Below are 22095 nucleotides of genomic sequence, written 5' to 3' on the forward strand. Positions count from 1 at the left end.
CATGCCCCAAGCGGCTCACACGATTGGCTGTCCGCCCCTTCATTCACCAGGGGACCGACAGCGATTGGTCTGTAGGGATGAAGGGGCGGGACCTCAAGCGGGAGAAGGGGGTGCCCCAAGTGGCTCATGCGATTGGCTGTCGTCCCCTTCATTCACCAGGGGGCCGACAGCGATTGGTCTGTAGGGACGTAGGGGGCGGGACCTCAAGCGGGAGAACTGTTGCCCCAGGAGGCTCGCGCGATTGGCTATTGTCCCCTTCATTCACCAGGGAGCCGACAGCGATTGGTCTGTAGGGACGCAGGGGGCGGGACCTCAGGCGGGAGAACTGTCCGTTGGCTTTATTGGCTTTTTCTGCGGCAGGAAAGAAGGGTGGGACAAAGTCATCATCAATCGTATTGATTGAGCGCTTACTGTGTGCAGAGCACTGTACTAAGCGTTTGGGAAGTACAAATTGGCAACATATAGAGACAGTCCTTACCCAACAGTGGGCTCACAGTCTAAAAGGGGGAGACGGAGAACAAAACCAAACATACTAACAAAATAAAATAAATAGAATAGATATGGACAAGTAAAATAAATAAATAAATAAATAGAGTAATAAATATGTACAAACATATATACATATATACAGGTGCTGTGGGGAAGGGAAGGAGGTAAGGGGGGGATGGAGAGGGGGGCGAGGGGGAGAGGAAGGAAGGGGCTCAGTCTGGGAAGGCCCCCAGACAACAGCGTCTAGAATACGTGATTGACAAGAGACACCCCCGGAAAAAAAAATATATATATATAATATATATATATATATGCAGTACTCTGTATATATGCACTCTCAAAAAATATATACAGTATATATTCTACACTCTCAAACTGGAAGTAAGATTTTATGAAAGAAAGAGCCCGGGCTTGGGAGTCAGAGGTCGTGGGTTCAAATTCCGACTCCACTGCTTCATTCATTCATTCAATCGTATTTATTGAGCGCTTAATGTGTGCCGAGCACTGTACTAAGCGCTTGGGAAGTCCAAGTTGGCAACATATAGAGACGGTCCCTACCCAACAGCGGTCCCTACCCACAGTCTAGAAGGTGGAGACAGACAAGACTGTTATCGACAAGTAGGGTGCAAAATAGGTTAACTCGGTGTAAATCGGCCGCAGGGTTCTTGTACCAAGGGTGGTGACGCAGATAGGAAAAATGATTCGGAGACATGAGTTCAGATAGAGCAGTAAAGAAAGAAAGTGGCTACCTGCCCGTTCACCTCCCGGGAGAGGGACGAGTGCCGAGCAGCCCCGATCCCATTCTCACTGTGTCTTTTATTGAGTTACAGCAACATGGGAGCAGGGCATTTAGGAATTTCAGGAATCCGATTAGGACCGACAGGATGTTACAAATTCTCATTATTCTCTGTTCTCACTGCTTTGTGCAGGTTGTTGTTATCTGCCCTGTGGCCTTGCGTAGATACTTGTTACTGGCCTTGAAGACATCTGTTGCTGAACCTTGCATAAAATACAAAAAGGAGTTGTTCTCTCGACCTGCGCAAAATGGAGGGTTACAGTCAGCATAAACAAAATGGAGTCAGTCATGTCAAGTCCGCTAGTGATGATGATGATGATGATGGCATTTGTTAAGCGCTTACTATGTGCAAAGCACTGTTCTAAGCGCTGGGGGGGGATACAAGGTGATCAGGTTGTCCCACGTGGGGCTTACAGTCATCATCCCCATTTTACAGATGAGGTAACTGAGGCTCCGAGAAGTTAAGTGACTTGCCCAAGGTCACACAGCAGACATACGGCAGAGCCGGGACTTGAACCCATGACCTCTGACTCCAAAGCCCGGGCTCTTTCCACTGAGCCATGCTGAACAAGATAAAATATATTAACCAAATAAAATAAATAGAAAGTAAATATGTACAAGTAAAATAAATAGAGTAATAAATCTGTACAAACATATATACAGGTGCTTGGGGAGGGGAAGGAGGGAGCTCAGTCTGGAAGGATGGGGCTCAGTCTGTCAGCTGTGTGACTTCGGGCAAGTCACTTCACTTCTCCGGGCCTCAGTTACCTCATCTGGAAAATGGGGTTTAAGATTGTGAGCCCCACATGAGACAACCTGATCACCTTGTACCCTCCCCAGCACTTAGAACAGTGCTTGGCACATAGTAATCGCTTAACAAATACCAAAATTATTATTATTATTTCCTTGAGACCACAAACAAGAAAATATAATTGAGTATCTTTATTGAATATATATTAATATGTATATTATATATTATACATGTATATTATACATATGTGTGCATATATAAATACATATATATGTATATTAGAGAAGCTGCATGGCTCAGTGGTAAGAGCCCAGGCTTGGGGTCAGAGGTCATGGGTTCGAATTCCACCTCCACCACTTGTCAGCTGTCATGGGTTCAAATCCCAGCTCCACCAATTGTCAGCTCTGTGACTTTGGGCAAATCACTTAACTTCTCTGTGCCTCAGTTCCCTCATCTGTAAAATGGAGATTAAGACTGTCAGCCCCCCATGGGACAACCTGATCACCTTGTAACCTCCACAGCGCTTAGAACAGTGCTTTGCACATAGTAAGCGCTTAATAAATGCCATTATTATTATTATTATTATTTAACTTCTCTGTGCCTCAGTTACCTCATCTGTAAAATGGGGATTAAGACTGAGCCCCACGTGGGACAACCTGATTACCCTGTATTCCCCCCCCCAGCGCTTAGAACAGTGCTTGGCACATAGTAAGCGCTTAACAAATACCAGCATTATTATTATATTGAATATATATAATTAATAATTTTGCACTTAACAAATATCATCATTATTATATTGAATATATAATAATAATTAATAATTTTCGTATTTGTTAAGTGCTTACTATGTGCCAAGCACTGTTCTAAGCACTGAGGGAGATACAAGGTAATCAGGTTGTCCCACATGGGGCTCACAGTCTTCACCCCCATTTTCCAGATGAAGTAACTGGGGCACAGAGAAGTTAAGTGACTTGCCCAAATTATTTATATATGCCATTACTATAATTATTATTATTAAATATATTTTTCATATATATAAATATCTACGATTGAATGTGTTCAAAGCACTGTTCTAAACCCTTGGGAAAGTACAGTGCAGTAGGTAGACACGATTCCCGCTTCCAAGGGTTTTTCAGTCTAGCAGGGAAGACATACATAAAAATAAATTGCAGATAGAGTGTGAGCCTGTTGTTGGGTAGGGGCCGTCTCTATATGGAAGCAGCATAACTCAATGGAAAGAGCGCGGGCTTGGGACTCAGAGGTCATGGTTTCAAAATCTGACTCTTCCACTTAATAATAATAATACTAATAATGGCATTCATTAAGCACTTACTATGTGCAAAGCACTGTCCTAAGCGCTGGGAGATTACAAGTGATCAGGTTGTCCCATGGGGGGCTCACAGTCTTAATCCCCATTTTACAGATGAGGGAACTGAAGCACAGAGAAGTGACTTGCTTAAAGTCACATAGCTGACAATTGGCAAAGCTAGAATTTGAACCCATGACCTCTGACTCCAAAGCCCTTTCTTTCCACTGAGCCACACTGCTTCTCACACTGCTTCTCACACAGCTTCTCACTTGTCAGTTGTGTGACCTTGGGTAAGCCACTTAACTTCTCTGTGCCTAAACTACCTCATCTCTAAAATGGGGATTAAGACTGTGAGCCCCAATGTGGGATAACCTGATCACCTTGTGTGTCCCCCAGCGCTTAGAACAGTGCTTTGCACATAGTAAGTGCTTAATAAATAGCACTATTATTATTATTATATGTTGCCGATTTGTACTTCCCAAGCTCTTAGTACGGTGCTCTGCACACAGTAAGCGCTCAATAAATACGATTGAAGGAACATAAACCCAGACTGAGCCCCCCACCACTTTCCTCTGCTTCGCCTCCCCTCTCCATCGCCCTGACTTGCTCCCTTGACTCTACCTCCCACCCCCTCCCGCAACAGCTCTTGTGTATATATGTACATAATTATAATTCTATTTATTTCTTTTAATGATGTGCATATACCTATAATTCTATTTACTTATACTGATGCTACTGATAATAATAATAATGATGGCACTTGTTAAGCACTTACTATGTGCCAAGCACTGTTCTAAGCGCTGGGAGGATACAAGGTAATCAGGTTGTCCCACATGGGGCTCACAGTCTCAATCCCCATTTTCCGGATGAGGGAACTGAGGCCCAGAGAAGTGAAGTGACTTGCCCAAAGTCACACAGCTGACAGCCCACTCTTGGGTAGGGACTGTCCCTATATGTTGCCATCTTGTACTTCCCAAGCGCTTAGTCCAGTGCTCTGAACACAGTAAGCGCTCAATAAATACGATTGATTGAAGTGGCGGGGCTGGGATCCGAACCCATGACCTCTGACACCCAAACCTGGGCTCTTTCCTCTGAGCCAGGCTGCTTCTCCATCATCAATCGTATTTATTGAGCGCTTACTATGTGCAGAGCACTGTACTAAGCGCTTGGGAAGTGCAAATTGGCAAAATATAGAGACAGTCCCTACCCAACAGTGGGCTGTACGCTACTGATGCCTGTTTACTTGTTTTGTTGTCTGTCTCCCCCTTCTAGACTGTGAGCCCGTTGTGGGCAGGGATGGTCTCTATCTGTTGCTGAATTGTACTTTCCAAGCGCTTAGTATAGTGCTCTGTACACAGTAAGCGCTCAATAAATGCGATTGAGTGAATGAATGAATGAATGAATGAATGAATGAATGGGGGTTGCGCATGCGCAGTGGTGGAACAGAGGCCTACTGTGTTTTGGCATCTTTTGGTTTTTTGCAGTGTGCTGGGCTTGCCGGGATTTCCTGTATCTCAGGTAAGGGACCTTGGACCCCCAATTCCAGAGTGAAAAATCCTGTTCTTCTGGTTATCCCGATCGTAGGGAAAATGGAGGAAAGGGAACTGGGACTCCTGGAGCCCCCCCTTCTAGACTGTGAGCCCACTATTGAGTAGGGACCGTCTCTATATGTTGCCATCTTGTACTTCCCAAGCGCTTAGTACATTCTGCACACAGTAAGCGCTAAATAAATGCAATTGATTGATTCACCCGGCCCCGCCGGTTCGCCCTAGGGCTCCCTGGCCAGCCGGCTCAGGGCTAGGAGGAAGAGGAGGAGGGTTAATCATGAACCAGTCAATGGGATTTGATAAGCTCTTATTATTAATAATAATAATGGTATTTGTTAAATGCTTACTAGGTGCCAAGCACTGTTCTAAGCGCTGGGGAGGATACCAGGTGATCAGGTTGTCCCACGTGGGGCTCACAGTCTTAATCCCCATTTTACAGACGAGGGAACTGAGGCCCAGAGAAGGTAAGTGGCTTGCCCAAAGTCACGCAGCTGTCAAGGGGAGGAGGCGGAATTAGAACCCATGATCTCTGACTCCCCAGCCCGAGCTCTTTCCATTGAGCCACGCTGCTTATTCAGCGCAAAACACTGTATTAAGCACTTGGGAGAGGGAACAGAATTGGGAGATAGGACAGACAATAAAATGAATTACAGATGGAGAAGTAACCCAGTGTAAAGGGATGCACTTCAGCATGGTGAGGGTTAAAAGTATAAATGCTTAAAAAAAGGTCTCTAAATGACTTAAGGAAGAAGCAGCATGTCATAGAGGAAGGAGCACAGGCTTGGGAGTCAGAGGTCATTCATTCATTCAATCGTATTTATTGAGCGCTTACCGTGTGCAGAGCACTGTACTAAGCGCTTGGGAAGTACAAGTTGGCAACATATAGAGACGGCCCCGACCCAACAGTGGGCTCACAGTCTAGAAGGTCGTGGGATCTAATCCCACTGATCAACTGTGTGACCTTGGGCAAGTCACTTGACTTCCCTATGCCTCAGTTCCCTCATCTGTAAAATGGGGATTCATTCATTCAATCATATTTATTGAGTGCTTATTGTGTGCAGAACACTGTATTAAGTGCTTGGGAAGTACAAGTTGGCAACATATAGAGACGGTCCCTACCCAACAGCGGGCTCACGGTCTAGAAGGGGGGGACAGGCTACAAAACAAAACATATTAACAAAATAAAATAAATAGAATAAATATGTACAAGTTAAATAAATAGAGTAATAAATCTGTACAAACATACTGGCACATATGCATGGCACGTAGTAAGCGCTTAACAAATACCATCATTACTATTATTATTATTATCAAATTAATCTCCCTGCTTCTAGGTCGACATCTAGACTGGTGGGGGTCCGTCTTGTTCCATCAGGCCTTTAGGGAAGATTTCCCCAGATGCTTTCTAGCATAATAATAATGAAAATGGTATTTGTTAAGTGCTTACTATGTGCCAAGCACTGTTTTAAACGCTGGGGCAGAGACAAGATAATCAGGTTGTCTCACGTGGGGCTCACAGTCTTAATCCCCATTTTACAGATGAGGTAACAGGCACAGAGAAGTGGTGTGACTTGCCCAAAGTCACACAGCTGACAAGTAGCAGAGTCAGAATTAGAACCCGCAACCTCTGACTCCCAAGCCTGGGCTCTTTCCACTAAGCCACGCTGCTTCTCATAATTGTGATATTTGTTAAGTGCTTACTGTGTGCCAGACATGGTGCTAAGCGCTGGGATGGATACAAGGAAATCCAGTTCATTCATTCATTCAATCGTATTTGAGTGCTTACTGTGTGCAGAGCACTGTACTAAGCGCTTGGGAAGTACAAGTTGGCAACATATAGAGACGGTCCCTACCCAACAATGGGCTCATAGTCTAGAAGGGGGAGACAGACAACAAAACAAAACATGTAGACAGGTGTCCAATCAATCAATCAATCGTATTTGTTGAGCGCTTACTGTGTGCAGAGCACTGTACTAAGCGCTTGGGAAGTACAAGTTGGCAACATATAGAGACAGTCCCTACCCAACAGTGGGCTCACAGTCTAAAAGGGGGAGATGGAGAACAAAACCAAACATACTAACAAAATAAAATAAATAGAATAGATAGGTACAAGTAAAATAAATAGAGTAATAAATATGTACAAACATATATACATATATACAGGTGCTGTGGGGAAGGGAAGGAGGTAAGATGGGGGGATTGAGAGGGGGATGAGGGGGAGAGGAAGGAAGGGGCTCAGTCTGGGAAGGCCTCCTGGAGGAGGTGAACTCTCAGTAGGGCCTTGAAGGGAGGAAGAGACCTAGCCAAAGTCGTCAGAACAAATAGAATTAAAGTTATATGCACATCATTAACAAAATAAATAGAATAGTAAATATGTACAAGTAAAATAGAATAATAAATCTGTACAAATATATATACAAGTGCTGTGGGGAGGGGAAGGAGTTAGGGCGGGGGGGATGGGGAGGAGGAGAGGATAAGGGGGCTTAGTCTGTAACATCAATTACAGGAGTAGGGGGATGAATAAAGGGAGCAAAACGAGATGAAGCACAGACGGTGGGAGAAAAGGAAATGAGGACTGAATTGGGGAAGTCCTCCTGTTGGAAGACATGTGCCTTCAATGAGGCTTTGAAGTAGGGGGGTGAATAAAGGGAGCAAAACAAGATGAAGCAGAGACGGTGGGAGAAAAGGAAATGAGGAGTGAGTTGGGGAAGTCCTCCTGCTGGAAGAGATGTGCCTCCAATGAGGCTTTGAAGATGAGGAGAGAGATTGCCGGGTATGGAGACGGAGGGTGTTCCAATCAATCGATCGTATTTATTGAGCGCTTACTGTGTGCAGAGCTCTGTACTAAGTGCTTGGGAAGTACAAGTTAACAACGTATAGAGACGGTCCCTACCCAACAGTGGGCTCACAGTCTAAAAGGGGGAGACGGAGAACAAAACCAAACATACTAACAAAATAAAATAAATAGAATAGATATGTACAAGTAAAATAAATAAATAGAGTAATAAATATGTACAAACATATATACATATATACAGGTGCTGTGGGGAAGGGAAGGAGGTAAGATGTGGGGGGGATGGAGAGGGGGACGAGGGGGAGAGGAAGGAAGGGGCTCAGTCTGGGAAGGCCTCCTGGAGGAGGGGAAGGCCTTCCAGGCCAGAGGCAGGACATGGACAAAGAGGTCAGAGGAGAAACAGATGAGATAGAGGTACAGTGAAAAGGTTGTCATTTAAGGAGCAAAGTGTATGGGCTGGGTGGCTCAGTGGAAAGAGCTCGGGCTTGGAGTTAGAGGTCAGTTGGACCCAGTCCCCATCCCACATGGGGTTCATAGCCTTAATCCCTATTTTACAGGTGATGGAACTGAGGCACAGAGAAGTTGTGACTTGCCCAAAGTCACACAGCTGACAAGTGGCAGAGCTGGGATTAGAACTCGTGACCTCTGACTTCCAAGCCTGTGCTTTTTCCACTAAGCCACGCTGCTTCTCTGCCTTAATACAGTGCTCTGCCCACAGGAAGCACTCAATAAATACCATTGATTCCATTTGCGATGATGTAAGGTGTGTAGGTTAATCAAATAGTATCCCCACCCCAGTTTCACCCTTTGAATAATAGGAGAATCGTTTGTTTGTGGAGTTCTCTGAAAACCTGAGCAGGAAGGAGATGATATGTGAATTTATTTATTACAGATGATATGAGAATTATTGGTATTTATAGCTCCTTTAAAATAGTGCTTCTGGAATTTGTGGAATTTTGGTCAGTAAGTCATAGAGCTATAAATAGGGCAAAATCACCTTCTGACTTTGGGAAGGATAATCATTTTCTGAAGCATTTTAGAGAAGCAGCGTGGCTCAGTGGAAAGAGCCCGGGCTTTGGAGTCAGAGGTCAGGGGTTCAAATCCCGGCTCCACCAGTTGTCAGCTGTGTGACTTTGGGCGAGTCACTTAACTTCTCTGGGCCTCAGTTACCTCATCTGTAAAATGAGGATTAAGACTGTGAGCCCCCCGTGGGACAACCTGATCACCTTGTAACCTCCCCAGCGCTTAGAACAGTGCTTTGCACATAGTAAGTGCTTAATAAATGCCATTATTATTATTATTAGAAGAAGAAGAAGAATCTTACCTTTCTGAAAATATTTTGAGAACAGGATATTGGCCCGCTTTTGGGTAGGGACCGTCTCTATATGTTGCCAACTTGTACTTCCCAAGCGCTTAGTACAGTGCTCTGCACACAGTAAGTGCTCAATAAATACGATTGAATGAATGTTGCTCTCTAAAACATGGTGCTTTTTCCTTGTGCTTCATTAGCACTGCCTCATTACCGCCCCTTCCCCTCCCACCCAAGGGTTTTCCAAAGCACCTGTAATATGCTGTAAATTGAGTTTTTGCTCTTTCACTTGTAAACTAGAGCTAGTTGTTCTCATGATGAAGAGCTCAACTTTCTGTTGTACTTCTTCCCCTTTAAATGGTCTGTGTATTCTTGGAGAGGGTGAAAATGTGAGCCCATTGTGGGCAGGGATTGTCTCTGTTGCTGAATTATAATAATCATAATAATGATGGCGTTTGTTAAGCACTTACTATGTGCCAAGCACTGTTCTAAGCACGCGGGGGGCGGAGGGGGAGATACAAGGTAATCAGGTTGTCCCACATGGGGCTCACAGTCTTAATCCCCATTTTACAGATGAGGTAACTGAGGCCCAGAGAAGTCTTCTAGACTGTGAGCCCACTGTTGGGTAGGGACTGTCTCTATATGTTGCCAACTTGTACTTCCCAAGCGCTTAGCACAGTGCTCTGCACACAGTAAGCGCTCAATAAATACGATTGATTGATTGATTAAATGATATGCCCAAAGTCACACAGCTGACAAGTGGTGGAGCTGGGATTAGAACCCCTGACCTCTGTTTCCCAAACCCGTACTCTTTTCAGTGAGCAATGCTGCTTCTCTTGTACTTCTCAAGCGCTTAGTACAGTGCTCTGCACACAGTAAGCACTCCATAAATACGATTAAATGAGGGAATGAATGAAAATGTGTTTTTCTGAGTTGAGGCCAGAATTTCGTGCTGAGCAAAAAATAAGTCAGATGTGCCTGAAGCCCGGCCACAGCACCCACCTCTAGAGAGAAGACTGCCAAGAATCCCAACCAAGGGGGTGGTTTGATTTGGGGATTGAGGACTGTGTATGTTCAGCCAATTTTGAAATATGGGAATGCCCCTCTAAAATCCTGTTGGAAGTAGCTGCCATTCCCCCATCTTTGGGAAGAAAATTGTCCCTTTGCTTTCACTTAGCTTTTGGTGCCATCAGGTGGCCATTTTATTTTGCTCATTTAAAAGTGCCACGTTGCCCACATCTTCTGTTTTACGGAGCTAATATTTTTGTTAGATGTATTGTTGTTTGAACACAAAAAGTATAAACACTTCCCCAAGTTTAGTGTTGTTTTTTCTTCCAGTTCCCTTGACCCTCCTAAAGTATACTTTTAAGCTTTAAAGTACAGTAAAAATAAGTAACGGCCACAATACACTGTAAAAATGGACAGTCTCAGCAACAATCACAATTCCCTCAGAACAGCCGAGTGTTAATATTGATTTCCTGGGTTTAAAATGGGTGGTAACTGGAAGAAAAATTAGCTAGTTCTTTCTTAATTTAATGGAGCCCACCTCTTAGACTGTGAGCCCACTATTGGGTAGGGACTGTCTCTATATGTTGCCAACTTGTACTTCCCAAGCGCTTAGTACAGTGCTCTGCACACAGTAAGCGCTCAATAAATATGATTGATGATGATGGAGGAAGGTAAGCCCTCAGGGAGCTGACACACAAAGTTCTGATCACAAGCACTTTTGGTTTTCAGTTGTATGGCAGAGGAATATTTTTTCCCATAAAGAACCATCAAGACTGAGCAGCTACGTGAATAAACCTTGAAGACAGGTACTGTCCAAAAAAAAAATTACAAGCCTACTCTCTTCAGGAAGTTTGCAAATATAAGAGAAATCTAAATTCCTCACTGAAGATCCAATATGAAATGTTACTGGCCCCAGGTAATTGAGCAAGTGGCTGATTATCTGTAAATTTGACTGCTGGAAGGGAGAAAGAAAGTGAGAAAACCGAACTCAGTCTTGAAGCCTATTTAGCACGGAAGCATTTATCTGAGGAAAGAAAGAGTTAAAAAGATTCAGGAGTGGAGCATCAGCTCACATGCACATCAAAAAAAAAATTAGGTCAAAGCTGTCATCACTCCTGGTTTCCTCTTACTGAAGCTCCGTTTTCTTTTTTTCCCCCTTTTCCTTTTTTTTAAACTGTCACAAGAAGGTATAATTTGAGATGCTTTCATTGTTCCCAAAGGGCTTTTGGACCGCCTCTGTGGGTATCACAAAAAACCAAGATCCAATCAGGCTCCTGCTCTGGGGTTTGGGGAAGTGGGACCATGGGTGTTTTTGTGATTTTTAAGCCACCGTTGGAGTAAAGCCAAAGCTCCAGGAGATAGTTGGAATGCCCAGCCTGTCCGGATTGGTTCCTGGAATTAGCTGCCAGATCAACAGCCAGTCACCACAACTAAAGGCCTTCTTGAACGCCAGTTGGAGGGGAGGCCTTTCAGTGCATCTGAAAGCACTGAATTGGGACAAAAAGGTAGAGACTTTAAGAACCACAGAGGGTTGGATTCATAACGGTTGATTAAAAACACTCTGCTCTCCTTTGTGTGGAAGTTTCGCCTCTAGTATCAGATTTGCTTCTATCCTTTGTCGATGTACCACAGCGGTGACTGCCTTGCCTGATCAAATGTGCTGAACTGCGGAAGAGATGCCTCAGAGAAACCAATTGTCCTTGTGTCCCACATTAGATCTACATCAGAAACTAGCGACCGGCATGAAGGAAACTTTGTTTCCTAGATATTGAGAGGTGAAGGGCAAGTTTTTCAGCATTTATTTAAGGAGAAGGAAATCCTAGATTCTAAGTTCATCAATCAATCCATCAGTGGTATTGAACTCTTACTATGGTTGGTACTACAATGCAGTAGATACACAATCCCTGTCCTCAAAGAAGTTCATATACTATATTTGTAAATAAGCAGAGTTTCTTCTGCAAAAGAAAGTAGTGGGGCAACCACCGTCCACAGTACAGCATCTTCCCTGACACCCAAGAGAGCTTCTGAAATTTATTGTTAAAGATAAAAAATTAAAACCAGTTCTGGACCATTCATATAGGTCACTTGATTTTAATTGCCATCCAGATGGGTTACTTTGAGCTTCAAAAAAATCCATTCTCACAATTATGAAATAGTCTCTCAAAGTGCCCAAGCTGTAACTCGATGAATTGGCACCATATTTAAAAACAAAAATGAAAAGCCTGGTTCAAGGAGGAGAGGCAACACTGGATAGAACCCTGGCTCTCTCAGGGACCCAGGATAATCCCGCTGCAGTCCTAATCCCGCTACTAAAGACCCATTTTCTAGTCATCATGAAGTCAAAACAAGTAAAAAAATAGAACTGAGTAGTACTTCCCCCACCCACCCAAAAAAAAGTCTGGAGACAGAGGCTATTTGAAAGCTACCTTTAATCCTCTTTGTGTTGAAATGTCTGTAACCTAGAAGGGAAGGTGATTGAAGTCACCCCTACTTGGATATGGAAAATAATTTTCCTCTGTTAAGAAGGAAGTCTTAGAGACTATCTGACCAGCTCCACTTTTTTCTCCAAGTTAGTGGGTGCTGTTAATGTGATTATGATAATAATAATAATAATAATAATGGCATTTGTTAAGCACTTACTATGTGCAGAGCACTGTTCTAAGCGCTGGGGGGATACAAGGTGATCAAGTTGTCCCACGTGGGGCTCACAGTCTTAATCCCCATTTTACAGATGAGGTAACTGAGGCTCAGAGAAGTTAAGTGACTTGCCCAAGGTCCCACAACAGACATGTGATGGAGTCGGGATTCGAACCCATGACCTCTGACTCCAAAGCCCGGGCTCTTTCCACTGAGCCACACTGCCTCTCCATCTAGGTGTGAGAATGTTAAACAGGACTTTTTTCTCAGTGCTCCTTGGATTTAAATTGTTTATTACCTGACAGGGTACTTACTATTCTGTTAGAAACCACTGATGGTTTGAAATTATTTTCATTTCGTTGGTTCTAATGAGAGGTTATATTAGTAGGATTATTTACTCTATTATTTATTATTATTATTATTTATAACTCTATTTTACTTGTGCATATTTACTATTCTATTTATTTTATTTTGTTAACATGTTTTGTTTTGTTGTCTGTCTCCCCCTTCTAGACTGTGAGCCCTCTGTTGGGTAGGGACCGTCTCTATCTGTGTGGACTTGTACTTCCCAAGCGCTTAGTACAGTGCTCTGCACACAGTAAGCACTCAATAAATACGATTGAATGAATGAATGATACAAATAGAATGGGAAAAAAAATACAAGGACCGATTTATTTAAACAGTCACGTAAAAATCAAACTTCCCAGCCTCTTCAACCTCTCACCCAGCTCACTGTAAAAAGATGGGTTGGTGGTGATGAAGCTCTCAGGTCTCCTAGAAGGTTCCTGCTTGAACTGAAATCCACCCTAACCCTGTAGGCCCAGCTTGACCCCAAGAGGCCTGATCTCACTTCTGGTGAGCTGGTGCTGCAAGATTACTCATGGGCATGTCTGCCTCAGTGAGCTGCCTCAGTGGGCTTTTCATCCCATGGGAACAATGGTACCTGCAGGAATGAACCACATTAGCATAGAGCCCAGACTTGTCAGGCTTGGTTTGGATCCACCTAAGAGCCTGGGGCAGACGTCTGCCCCATGTAGGGTTCTAGCATACGGCAGTAATGGAGAAAAATGCCAACATTTCATTTTGACTGTGGGGTGAAAGGGGGCCATTTTGATTGTGGGAAATGAATGAATCAATCAATCATATTTATTGAGCGCTTACTGTGTGCAGAGCACTGTACTAAGCACTTGGGAAGTACAAGTTGGCAACATATAGAGACAGTCCCTACCCAGCAGTGGGCTCACAGTCTAAAAGGGGAAGACAGAGAACAAAACCAAACATACTAACAAAATAAATAGAATAGATATGTACAAGTAAAATAAATAAATAAATAAATAGAGTAATAAATATGTACAAACATATATCCATATATACAGGTGCTGTGGGGAAGGGAAGGAGGTAAGATGGGGGGGATGGAGAGGGGGATGAGGGATTTTTTTTTTTTTTGTTAAGGCTGTGTTAGCTCTGTCTTGCGGGGAGGGAGAGGGGGGGTGATGCAGAAGGATTTACCTAAAGAACACGCGATGTTTCTCCTGCTTACGGTTTCGAAGAAAGTGCTCCAGTTGATTGAATTTCTCATCTGCCTTGCAGATCTGGAAAACAAATGAAGACTGGGAGGCGGGGCAGATTTTGAAAAACTAATAATAATAATGATGATGGCATTTATTAAGCGCTTACTATGTGCAAAGCACTGTTCTAAGCGCTGGGGAGCTTACAAGGTGATCAGGTTGTCCCACGGGGGGCTCACAGTCTTCATCCCCATTTTACAGATGAGGTAACAGGCCCAGAGAAGTTGTGACTTGCCCAGAGTCACACAGCTGACTGGGATTTGAACTAATGACCTCTGACTCCAAAGCCTGAGCTCTTCCCACTGAGCCACGCTGCTTATCTTATTATTAATATTGAGCACTTAATACCGCATTTATAATTATAGTAGTGGTGATATAATGTGATAATAAAGTACCATAATAATAATAGTGATGGTATTTGTTAAGCGCTTACTATGTGCAAAGCACTGTTCTAAGTGCTGGGGGGATACAGGTGATCAGGTTGTGCCACGTGGGGCTCACAATCTTAATCACCATTTTACAGATGAGGTAACTGCAGCACAGAGAGGTTAAGTGACTTGCCCAAAGTCACACAGCTGGTAAGCGGTGGAGCCAGGATTAGAACCCATGACCTCTGACTCCCAAGCCCGAGCTCTTCCCACTGAGCCACGCTGCTTCTCTTATAAGTGCTTAGTACAGTGTTGTGCACACAGTAAGTGCTCAATAAATATGAATGAATGAATGATAATAAGTACTATTATTATTATTATATTTGATAAGTGCTTACTACGTGCCAGCCATAGGGAAGTGGTGTGTCCTAGTGGATAGAGCACAGGCCTGGAAATCAGAAGGACCTGGACTCTAACCCTGGTTTTGCCACTTGTCTGCTGTATGACCTTGGGCAAGTCACTTCACTTCTCTTTGGCCTAGTTACCTCATCTGTAAAATGGAGATCAATCAATCAATCAATCGTATTTATTGAGCGCTTACTGTGTGCAGAGCACTGTACTAAGCGCTTGGGAAGTACAAGTCGGCAACACATAGAAACAGTTCCTACCCAACAGCGGGCTCACAGTCTAGAAGGGGGAGACAGAGAACAAAACTAAACATACTAACAAAATAAAATAAGCAGAATAGATATGTACAAGTAAGATAAATAAATAAATAGAGTAATAAATATGTACAAACATATATACATATATACAGGTGAAGATTAAGACTGCAAGTCCCATGTGGGACATGGACTGCATCCAAATTCATTAGCTTGTCTCTACCCCAGCACTTAGAACAGTGCCTGGCACATAGTAAGTGCTTAACGAATGCCATTCAAAAAAAAAAATGGTGCTAAAAGCTGTGATAAGTACAATTTAGATCAGATACAGTCTCTGTCCCACACAGAGCTCAGTCTTTTTAGTCTTGAGTGGGAAACTCAGGTCTTGTCAGAACCCTGGGATGAGCCCGTCTGACAGTCCAGCTCAAACAGCTTGGGGGGTGGTTTTTCCCATCACCCTTATGCAATAGGTACCTGTAGCAGGGGTGTGTGGGGGGGTTCCCTATTTTCATTAAATCTGCTTGGAGATTCACCTTGGTAACATGCCTTTATTTTCATAACAATGGCCATCATGTGACTTGAACATTCGTAAGAGAAAAGAAATGTCCAGATTTGGTTCTGTAATGTTAGCCATAAGCAGCTGGAACAGCAAGATGGCTTGAGTCACTGATTAAAAGTTGGCACCCACTACATTAGCTACAAAATAAACATAGAGCCTTCAACTGTGTGACTGTGATTGGCCATCCAATGCAGCAAGCGATTGAATGACATTTGAACAGTAAGTATGTGTCATCTGAACTCACTCTTAAAACCTTCCTGAAGTGGGTGTGGTTTTTTTCTTGATTTTTTCCCCTGAATTTTAAATTTTTCTCTAGGAAATTGCATTAGCCTTCTTTGTTTCAAAATGGGGTGGCTTTCCCTCTTAAAAAAGAAAAAAAAAAAAAAAACCCTGGTCACCCTGAGAATGAGTTTATTCTCTTCCAATAAAGGATCACCATTTAAACCGTTTAATATCTTATCTAGGTTTCATTTTCTTCAAATTTTTAACATAACTATAAAATGTAAGCCTGTAAGAGTTTTGAGAGAGAGCAGCTGATATGTGTGGAATAAGATGGGTCTATATTATTTGACAAACTCTGTCTGAATTGTTCTCTACCGAATCTGTCACCAGTTTTTTTAACCATCCCAGAGGCCAGGGGAGCAAACGTTTTCATTTTTAAAAATGAAAAATCATATCTACAGTAACTGAATACATAATTAAGAAGATTTAGAACCCCTATGTTGGGAACTAGAAGTTTAGATCAGAGAGCAAACTGAAATTTGTTAAAAATCCCCCCCCCCCCTTTTTTTTTTCAGATTCCATGGGAGCTACTTGCTAAATGGGTGCTTCGGGTTTGTTTCATTTTCCAGTCTCCCTGACCAAAAGTAATTTAGTGCCCTGGGGACTCTGGTTTTGGAGGAAGACAAACTTTCTATCACCCTGCATCATTGTGCCTTCAAACCAGCTAGCAGGCAAGAAAGATTCCCATCATCTCCTTGTGCTGAATGAAAGTGAACTAGAAGAACAGTTTGTGAAGGGCCACGGCCCTGGTGGCCAAGCCACCAATAAAACAAGCAACTGCGTGGTCCTGAAGCATATCCCTTCTGGGATTGTGGTCAAGGTAATTCCGTTTAAATGATCGGGTTAATAGTACACAACTGCCATTAATTTCTCCACTGTATGGCTAACGTACCAGACACATGAGGGTGCTCTGTCGCCCTATAGACTGTAAGCTTGTTGTGGGCAGGGAACATGTGCCCTCCCTCTGTACATCCGCCAAGCTAGCTCTCTTCCTCCCTTCAAAGCCCTACTGAGAGCTCACCTCCTTCAGGAGGCCTTCCCGGACTCTTCCCTTCCCCTTTATCCTCTCCTCCTTCCCATCCCCCCCACCCTACTTCCTTCCCCTCCCCACAGCCCCTGTATATATGTTTGTACAGATTTATTACTCTATTTATTTTACTTGTACATATTTACTATTCTATTTATTTTGTTAATGATGTGCATCTAGCTTTACTTCTATTTATTCTGATGATTTGACACCTGTCCACATGTTTTGTTTTGTTGTCTGTCTCCCCCTTCTAGACTGTGAGCCCATTGTTGGGTAGGGACCGTCTCGATATGTTGCCAACTTGTACTTCCCACGTTCTTAGTACAGTGCTCTGCACACAGTAAGCGCTCAATAAATACGATTGAATGAATGAATGAATGTGCACCAACTGTGTTATATTGTACTCTCCCCAGTGCTTACTACAGTGTAATTCACATAGTAAGCGCTCAATAAATACCTTTGACTGATGACTGATTGATTGCTCGAACACCTCACCCTATCCCTTGGGAATTTTCTACCATACAGATTTGCCATTCACATTTAAGGCAGTGAGGTGACAGCACACGATACCAACTAGGATGTCTGTATAAGGTTTTTTTGTTATTGTTTAGCAGTAGCAAAATTTTACTGCTGCTATTCAGCAAACAACACTAAGGTTTCGCTGTTGTCTGGAAAGCTGCATTTACAGAAACTCAGCTATTTAAAAATCCATTGCTTCATCCTATCTTTGTAAAAATAGCCAAAGTGGAATTCTTTAGGGTGGTCTAGGCTCCCTCACTGATATAAAATTGAATGGTTTTGAACAGGTCACGTAACCTGCCATGAACTAATGAAGTTACATATATGTAGCCCTTCACATCTGTAAATTCAGGCCATGCTACACAATTTTCCTTATGAACGCTTGCTGTTGCTTTCTACAGGTAGCATTTTTTTTTATGGTATTAAGAGCTTTCTGTGTGTCAGACACCATTCTAAGAACTGGAGTAGGCACAAGTTAATTAGGTTGGACAGAGTCTCTGTTCCTGTATATATGTTCGTATGTATTTATTACTCTATTTTATTTGGACATATTTATTTTATTTTGTTAATATGTTTTGTTTTGTTCTCTGTCTCCCCCTTCTAGACTGTGAGCCCACTGTTGGGTAGGGACTGTCTCTATATGTTGCCAACTTGTACTTCCCAAGCGCTTAGTACAGTGCTCTGCACACAGTAAGTGCTCAATAAATACGATTGAATGAATGATTGAATGAATGAATGAACTTGCCATGAACTAATGAAGTTACATATATGTAGCCCTTCACATCTGTAAATTCAGGCCATGCTACACAGTTTTCCTTATGAATGCTTTCTGTTGCTTTCTACAGGTAGCATTTTTTTTTATGGTATTAAGAGCTTTCTATGTGTCAAGCACCATTCTAAGAACTGGAGTAGGCACAAGTTAATTAGGTTGGACAGAGTCTCTGTTCCACAAGGGACTCATAGCCTAAGTAGGAGGGAGAACAGGTATTTGATCCCCATTTTAGAGTTGAGGAAACTGAGGCACAGAGCAGTTGTGACTTGCCCAAGGTCATAAAGCAAGCTATAGGTCCTCTGACCCCCAGGTTCTTGCTCCTTCCACTGGGGTGTTCAATGAATTCCCAGTTCTCTTTTAACATGGAGTTGTGTTCTTGCAAATTCCTGCATTAAAATTAATGTTAGAAGACTCATGGTGTCCAGAGCTGTGTGTACGAGCACAAACCATTTATTTGGACTCCACTCCACCTCACATCCATACAGACTTGCATTGAGAGATGGATGTCCCCTGGTTTAGTGGAGGTGAGAACAGGAACCCAATGTACCTTGAATCTTAATCTTTGGAGAGTTGTAGAAGATGATCTGATGCTCTCTGCATTCATTTTTTTTTAATGGTATTTGTTAAGCTTTTACTTTGTGCCAGTCACTGTACTAAGCGCTGAGGTAGATACAAGATAATCAGGTTAGACACAATCCAAATCCCACAAGGGCTCCTATCTTAATCCCCATTTACAGATGTAAGAATTGAGGCACAGAGGAAGGCAAAATGACTTGCCCAAGGTGACTCAGCAGACAAGTGGCAGAGCAGGGTTTAAAGCCCAGGTCCTTCTGTCTCCCAGGCCCATCATTTTGTATGATGGTTCTTGCTTTATTTCCCCCAATCCCTTTTTGAAGCAGACAAGTCCATTTAAAATTTCAAACAACTCAACCTCATACGTCCAGATTGACACCAGGCATAATCTCCTATAACACATGTTTTCACAGTGTTGCGAAATGAGGGAGAGAAGACTGTGGGGGAATAAAGGAATGTTCCTCTGACAACATTCATCGATATGGATAGAATGTGATGTGAGATGGGAAGAAAATATAGGATTGCAGGAATGTGGCATCGAGGCAAACATACTGTCATGTGCATTTTTCTTTACATGAGGCTCTTCAAGAACATAACCCCCAAGTCTTGGAACTAACTTCTGTTGTCTGGAGAAACAAGTTAAATGGGGCATGCAAATTCAGGGAAATGGTTTATTTAACACCCATTGTTGCAGGTAATTTTTAGGAACTTTGGAATGCAACCCAGCCATGAAAATGACCGAAAATGATGCACACACAATCACATAACATAACTAAGTAATGAAACCAAAAAGACAGGCAGGGTCCAGGTAAACAAGGTTGAACTATATTAAACTGAATGATGATCAGTTCAGTCCCAGGAAACCTGTTTCACTTTATTTGTTCCCAAAGGAGGTATGACCTTTACTGATACAGCAGGAAGGGAGGTGGCAGGGGCAGGTTTTTGGCAAAGGGAAATTTGTGGGAGTTTGCAAGCCAGAGTGAATCAGAGTAATCTCAGTCACTTCTTTTCCATTCACCATGAAAAAGCAACACTCAGACTTATTGCTCATGGGAAGGAAGTGTCTTCTGGAACCTGGCGTCTTCAATCTTCGTGTTTAACTTGCTGAGTGTGTGCAGTTCTCTTTACATTTCAGCAACACCACCTACTTTTGGCTGAAAATTGGTGGTTTTGGATTTCTTGAGACGGCCCTAGAGTGGAACTAAATTAAGCACGCGCGGTAGCTGTAAACTCAGGGACCTCAAGCATCTAAATACGGAAATGCGTACTGGGCAGAATGATGATCCCTTGTATTCTGCAGCAGTATGGTGTGTCTTTGGGAGGAGGGGATAGGTAATGTTTGCTCTATTTTTTTTTATGTGCTACAGTTTCTACTAGGGAGACTATTACCATAACTCTTGGTGTCCCAAGGAATGGGATGGAGTGTAATAATAATAATAATAATAATGGCACTTGTTAAGCGCTTACTATGTGCGCTTCTCAGGAGGCCTTCCTGGGAAGCCTTCCCAGCCTTCTGGAGGCCTTCCCAGACTGAGCCCCCTTTTTCCTCTCCTCCTCCCCATCCCCCCAGCCTACCTCCTTCCTCTCCCCACAGCACTTGTGTGTGTGTGTGTGTGTATATATATATATATTTGTACAAATTTATTACTCTATTTTAGTTGTACATATTTACTATTCTATTTATTTTGTTAATGATGTGCATATAGCTTTAATTCTATTTGTCCTGATGATTTTGACACCTGTCTACATGTTTTGTTTTGTTGTCTGTCTCCCCCTTCTAGACCGTGAGCCTGTTGTTGGGTAGGGACCGTCTCTACATGTTGCCGACTTATACTTCCCCAGCGCTTAGTCCAGTGCTCTGCACACAGTAAGCGCTCAATAAATGCGATTGAATGAATGAATGAATGTGCCAAGCACTGTTCTAAGCACTGGGATAGATACAAGGTTATCAGGTTGTCCCACTTGGTGCTCACAGTCTTGATCCCCATTTTACAGATGAGGTAACTGAGGCCCAGAGAAGTGAAGTGACTTGCCCAAAGTCACACAGCTGACAAGTGGCGGAGTCAGGATTACAGCCCACTTTCCACTAAGCCTGGGCTCTCTCCACTAAGCCACGCTGCTTCTCCTGATGTTAGATGTTAAATGATGTTAGTTGTGGATGCAGAGGATGAGTGATATTTCTGTGGAGTGGTAGGTTTCTCCAAATTCTGAAGGCTGCTGAATAAACCACTTGGCCAATAAAACATTATTTAAGTCGCAAAAGACCGTCTAAGGAGGATGAACCTGTTCTAAAATATGAACATTTTTTTCAGTGTCATCAAACAAGATCAGTCGACCAAAACCGAAAAAAAGCTAGGGAAATACTACGAGAAAAGGTGGACATTTTCTACAAAGGTGAAAACAGTTACATTTTCAAAGCAAAACGTGAAGCAGAAAAGAACAAACGAGAAAAGAAGAGAAAAGCAAAGGAAACCCTAGAAAAAAAGAAACTTTTAAAGGAACTGCAGAAATCAAGTCAAGAAGATGTTGGTCACATAACTGTGAAGGAATAATATTGTTGGTTTTAATCTATTGTATAACTTTTAAAATAAATACATTTTGGGAAAAACATGGATTTAAGGAGCTACTCTGCAAAATCGTAGACCTGAGCCAAATGTTAATAGGAGTCGCAGTATCAACTCTTCATCTGTTGGGAGAAGATTACGCACTGGTATTTAGACATTGCTGCAGTTGTGCCAAGATAAATTTTGGTAAGAAACAAGATGGTGACTTGAAAAGCTAATGGATAAATCACTTGCCCCTTTATTCCATTAGCTAATGGACGACAAGGGCAAGAGAAGCAGTCTTGAGCTTAGAAAATTCTCTACTATAGAATTCATGATGATGTATATGTGCAGGTCCCTTTATGTGCAGTTTCCAGTTTAAATCACGATCAGTAAATATCAGATTAGTTCTATCTAGAATATTGTTAATTTATTTGGTGCTATTTGCCTGGATGGATTAGACACAAACTCCAACTCTGTACTTACGGATACCCCTTTCGGCAGGGTTAGTGGTTTGCTTGTGTTGACACGACTTTAATGCTCAAAGAGTGGAAGAGGATATTGTGAACTGAGAATGACATC

At 42.8% G+C, this 22095-nt stretch overlaps 1 protein-coding gene across 4 annotated transcripts; it reads left to right on the top strand.

Annotated features, from left to right (window-relative positions):
• Window positions 1-4768: 4768 nt before the first annotated feature.
• Window positions 4769-21928, top strand: C21H12orf65 (chromosome 21 C12orf65 homolog). Of its 4 annotated transcripts, XM_038763090.1 has the most exons (4): window positions 4844-4863; window positions 11330-11508; window positions 16595-16899; window positions 21283-21928. In XM_038763090.1, the coding sequence occupies exons 3-4, from the start codon at window positions 16618-16620 to the stop codon at window positions 21520-21522; spliced, it is 522 nt and encodes a 173-aa protein (XP_038619018.1). In that variant the 5' UTR covers window positions 4844-4863; window positions 11330-11508; window positions 16595-16617; the 3' UTR covers window positions 21523-21928. The 4 variants fall into 4 exon arrangements, with proteins under 4 accessions (XP_038619016.1, XP_038619018.1, XP_038619019.1 ...); XM_038763088.1 differs by lacking the exon at window positions 11330-11508 and having other exon boundaries at window positions 4769-4863; XM_038763091.1 differs by lacking the exons at window positions 4844-4863; window positions 11330-11508 and adding an exon at window positions 10782-10809.
• Window positions 21929-22095: the final 167 nt, after the last annotated feature.

The sequence above is a fragment of the Tachyglossus aculeatus genome, chromosome 21, assembly GCF_015852505.1.
Source record: "Tachyglossus aculeatus isolate mTacAcu1 chromosome 21, mTacAcu1.pri, whole genome shotgun sequence".
NCBI lineage: Eukaryota > Metazoa > Chordata > Mammalia > Monotremata > Tachyglossidae > Tachyglossus > Tachyglossus aculeatus.

Bases quoted from the DNA above. Each gene is read 5' to 3' on its own strand.
- C21H12orf65 (XM_038763088.1), top strand. From the start codon at position 16,618: ATGGGTGCTTCGGGTTTGTTTCATTTTCCAGTCTCCCTGACCAAAAGT. The intron at 16,900-21,282 runs GTAATTCCGTTT...CATTTTTTTCAG, and splicing joins CTTCTGGGATTGTGGTCAAG to TGTCATCAAACAAGATCAGT.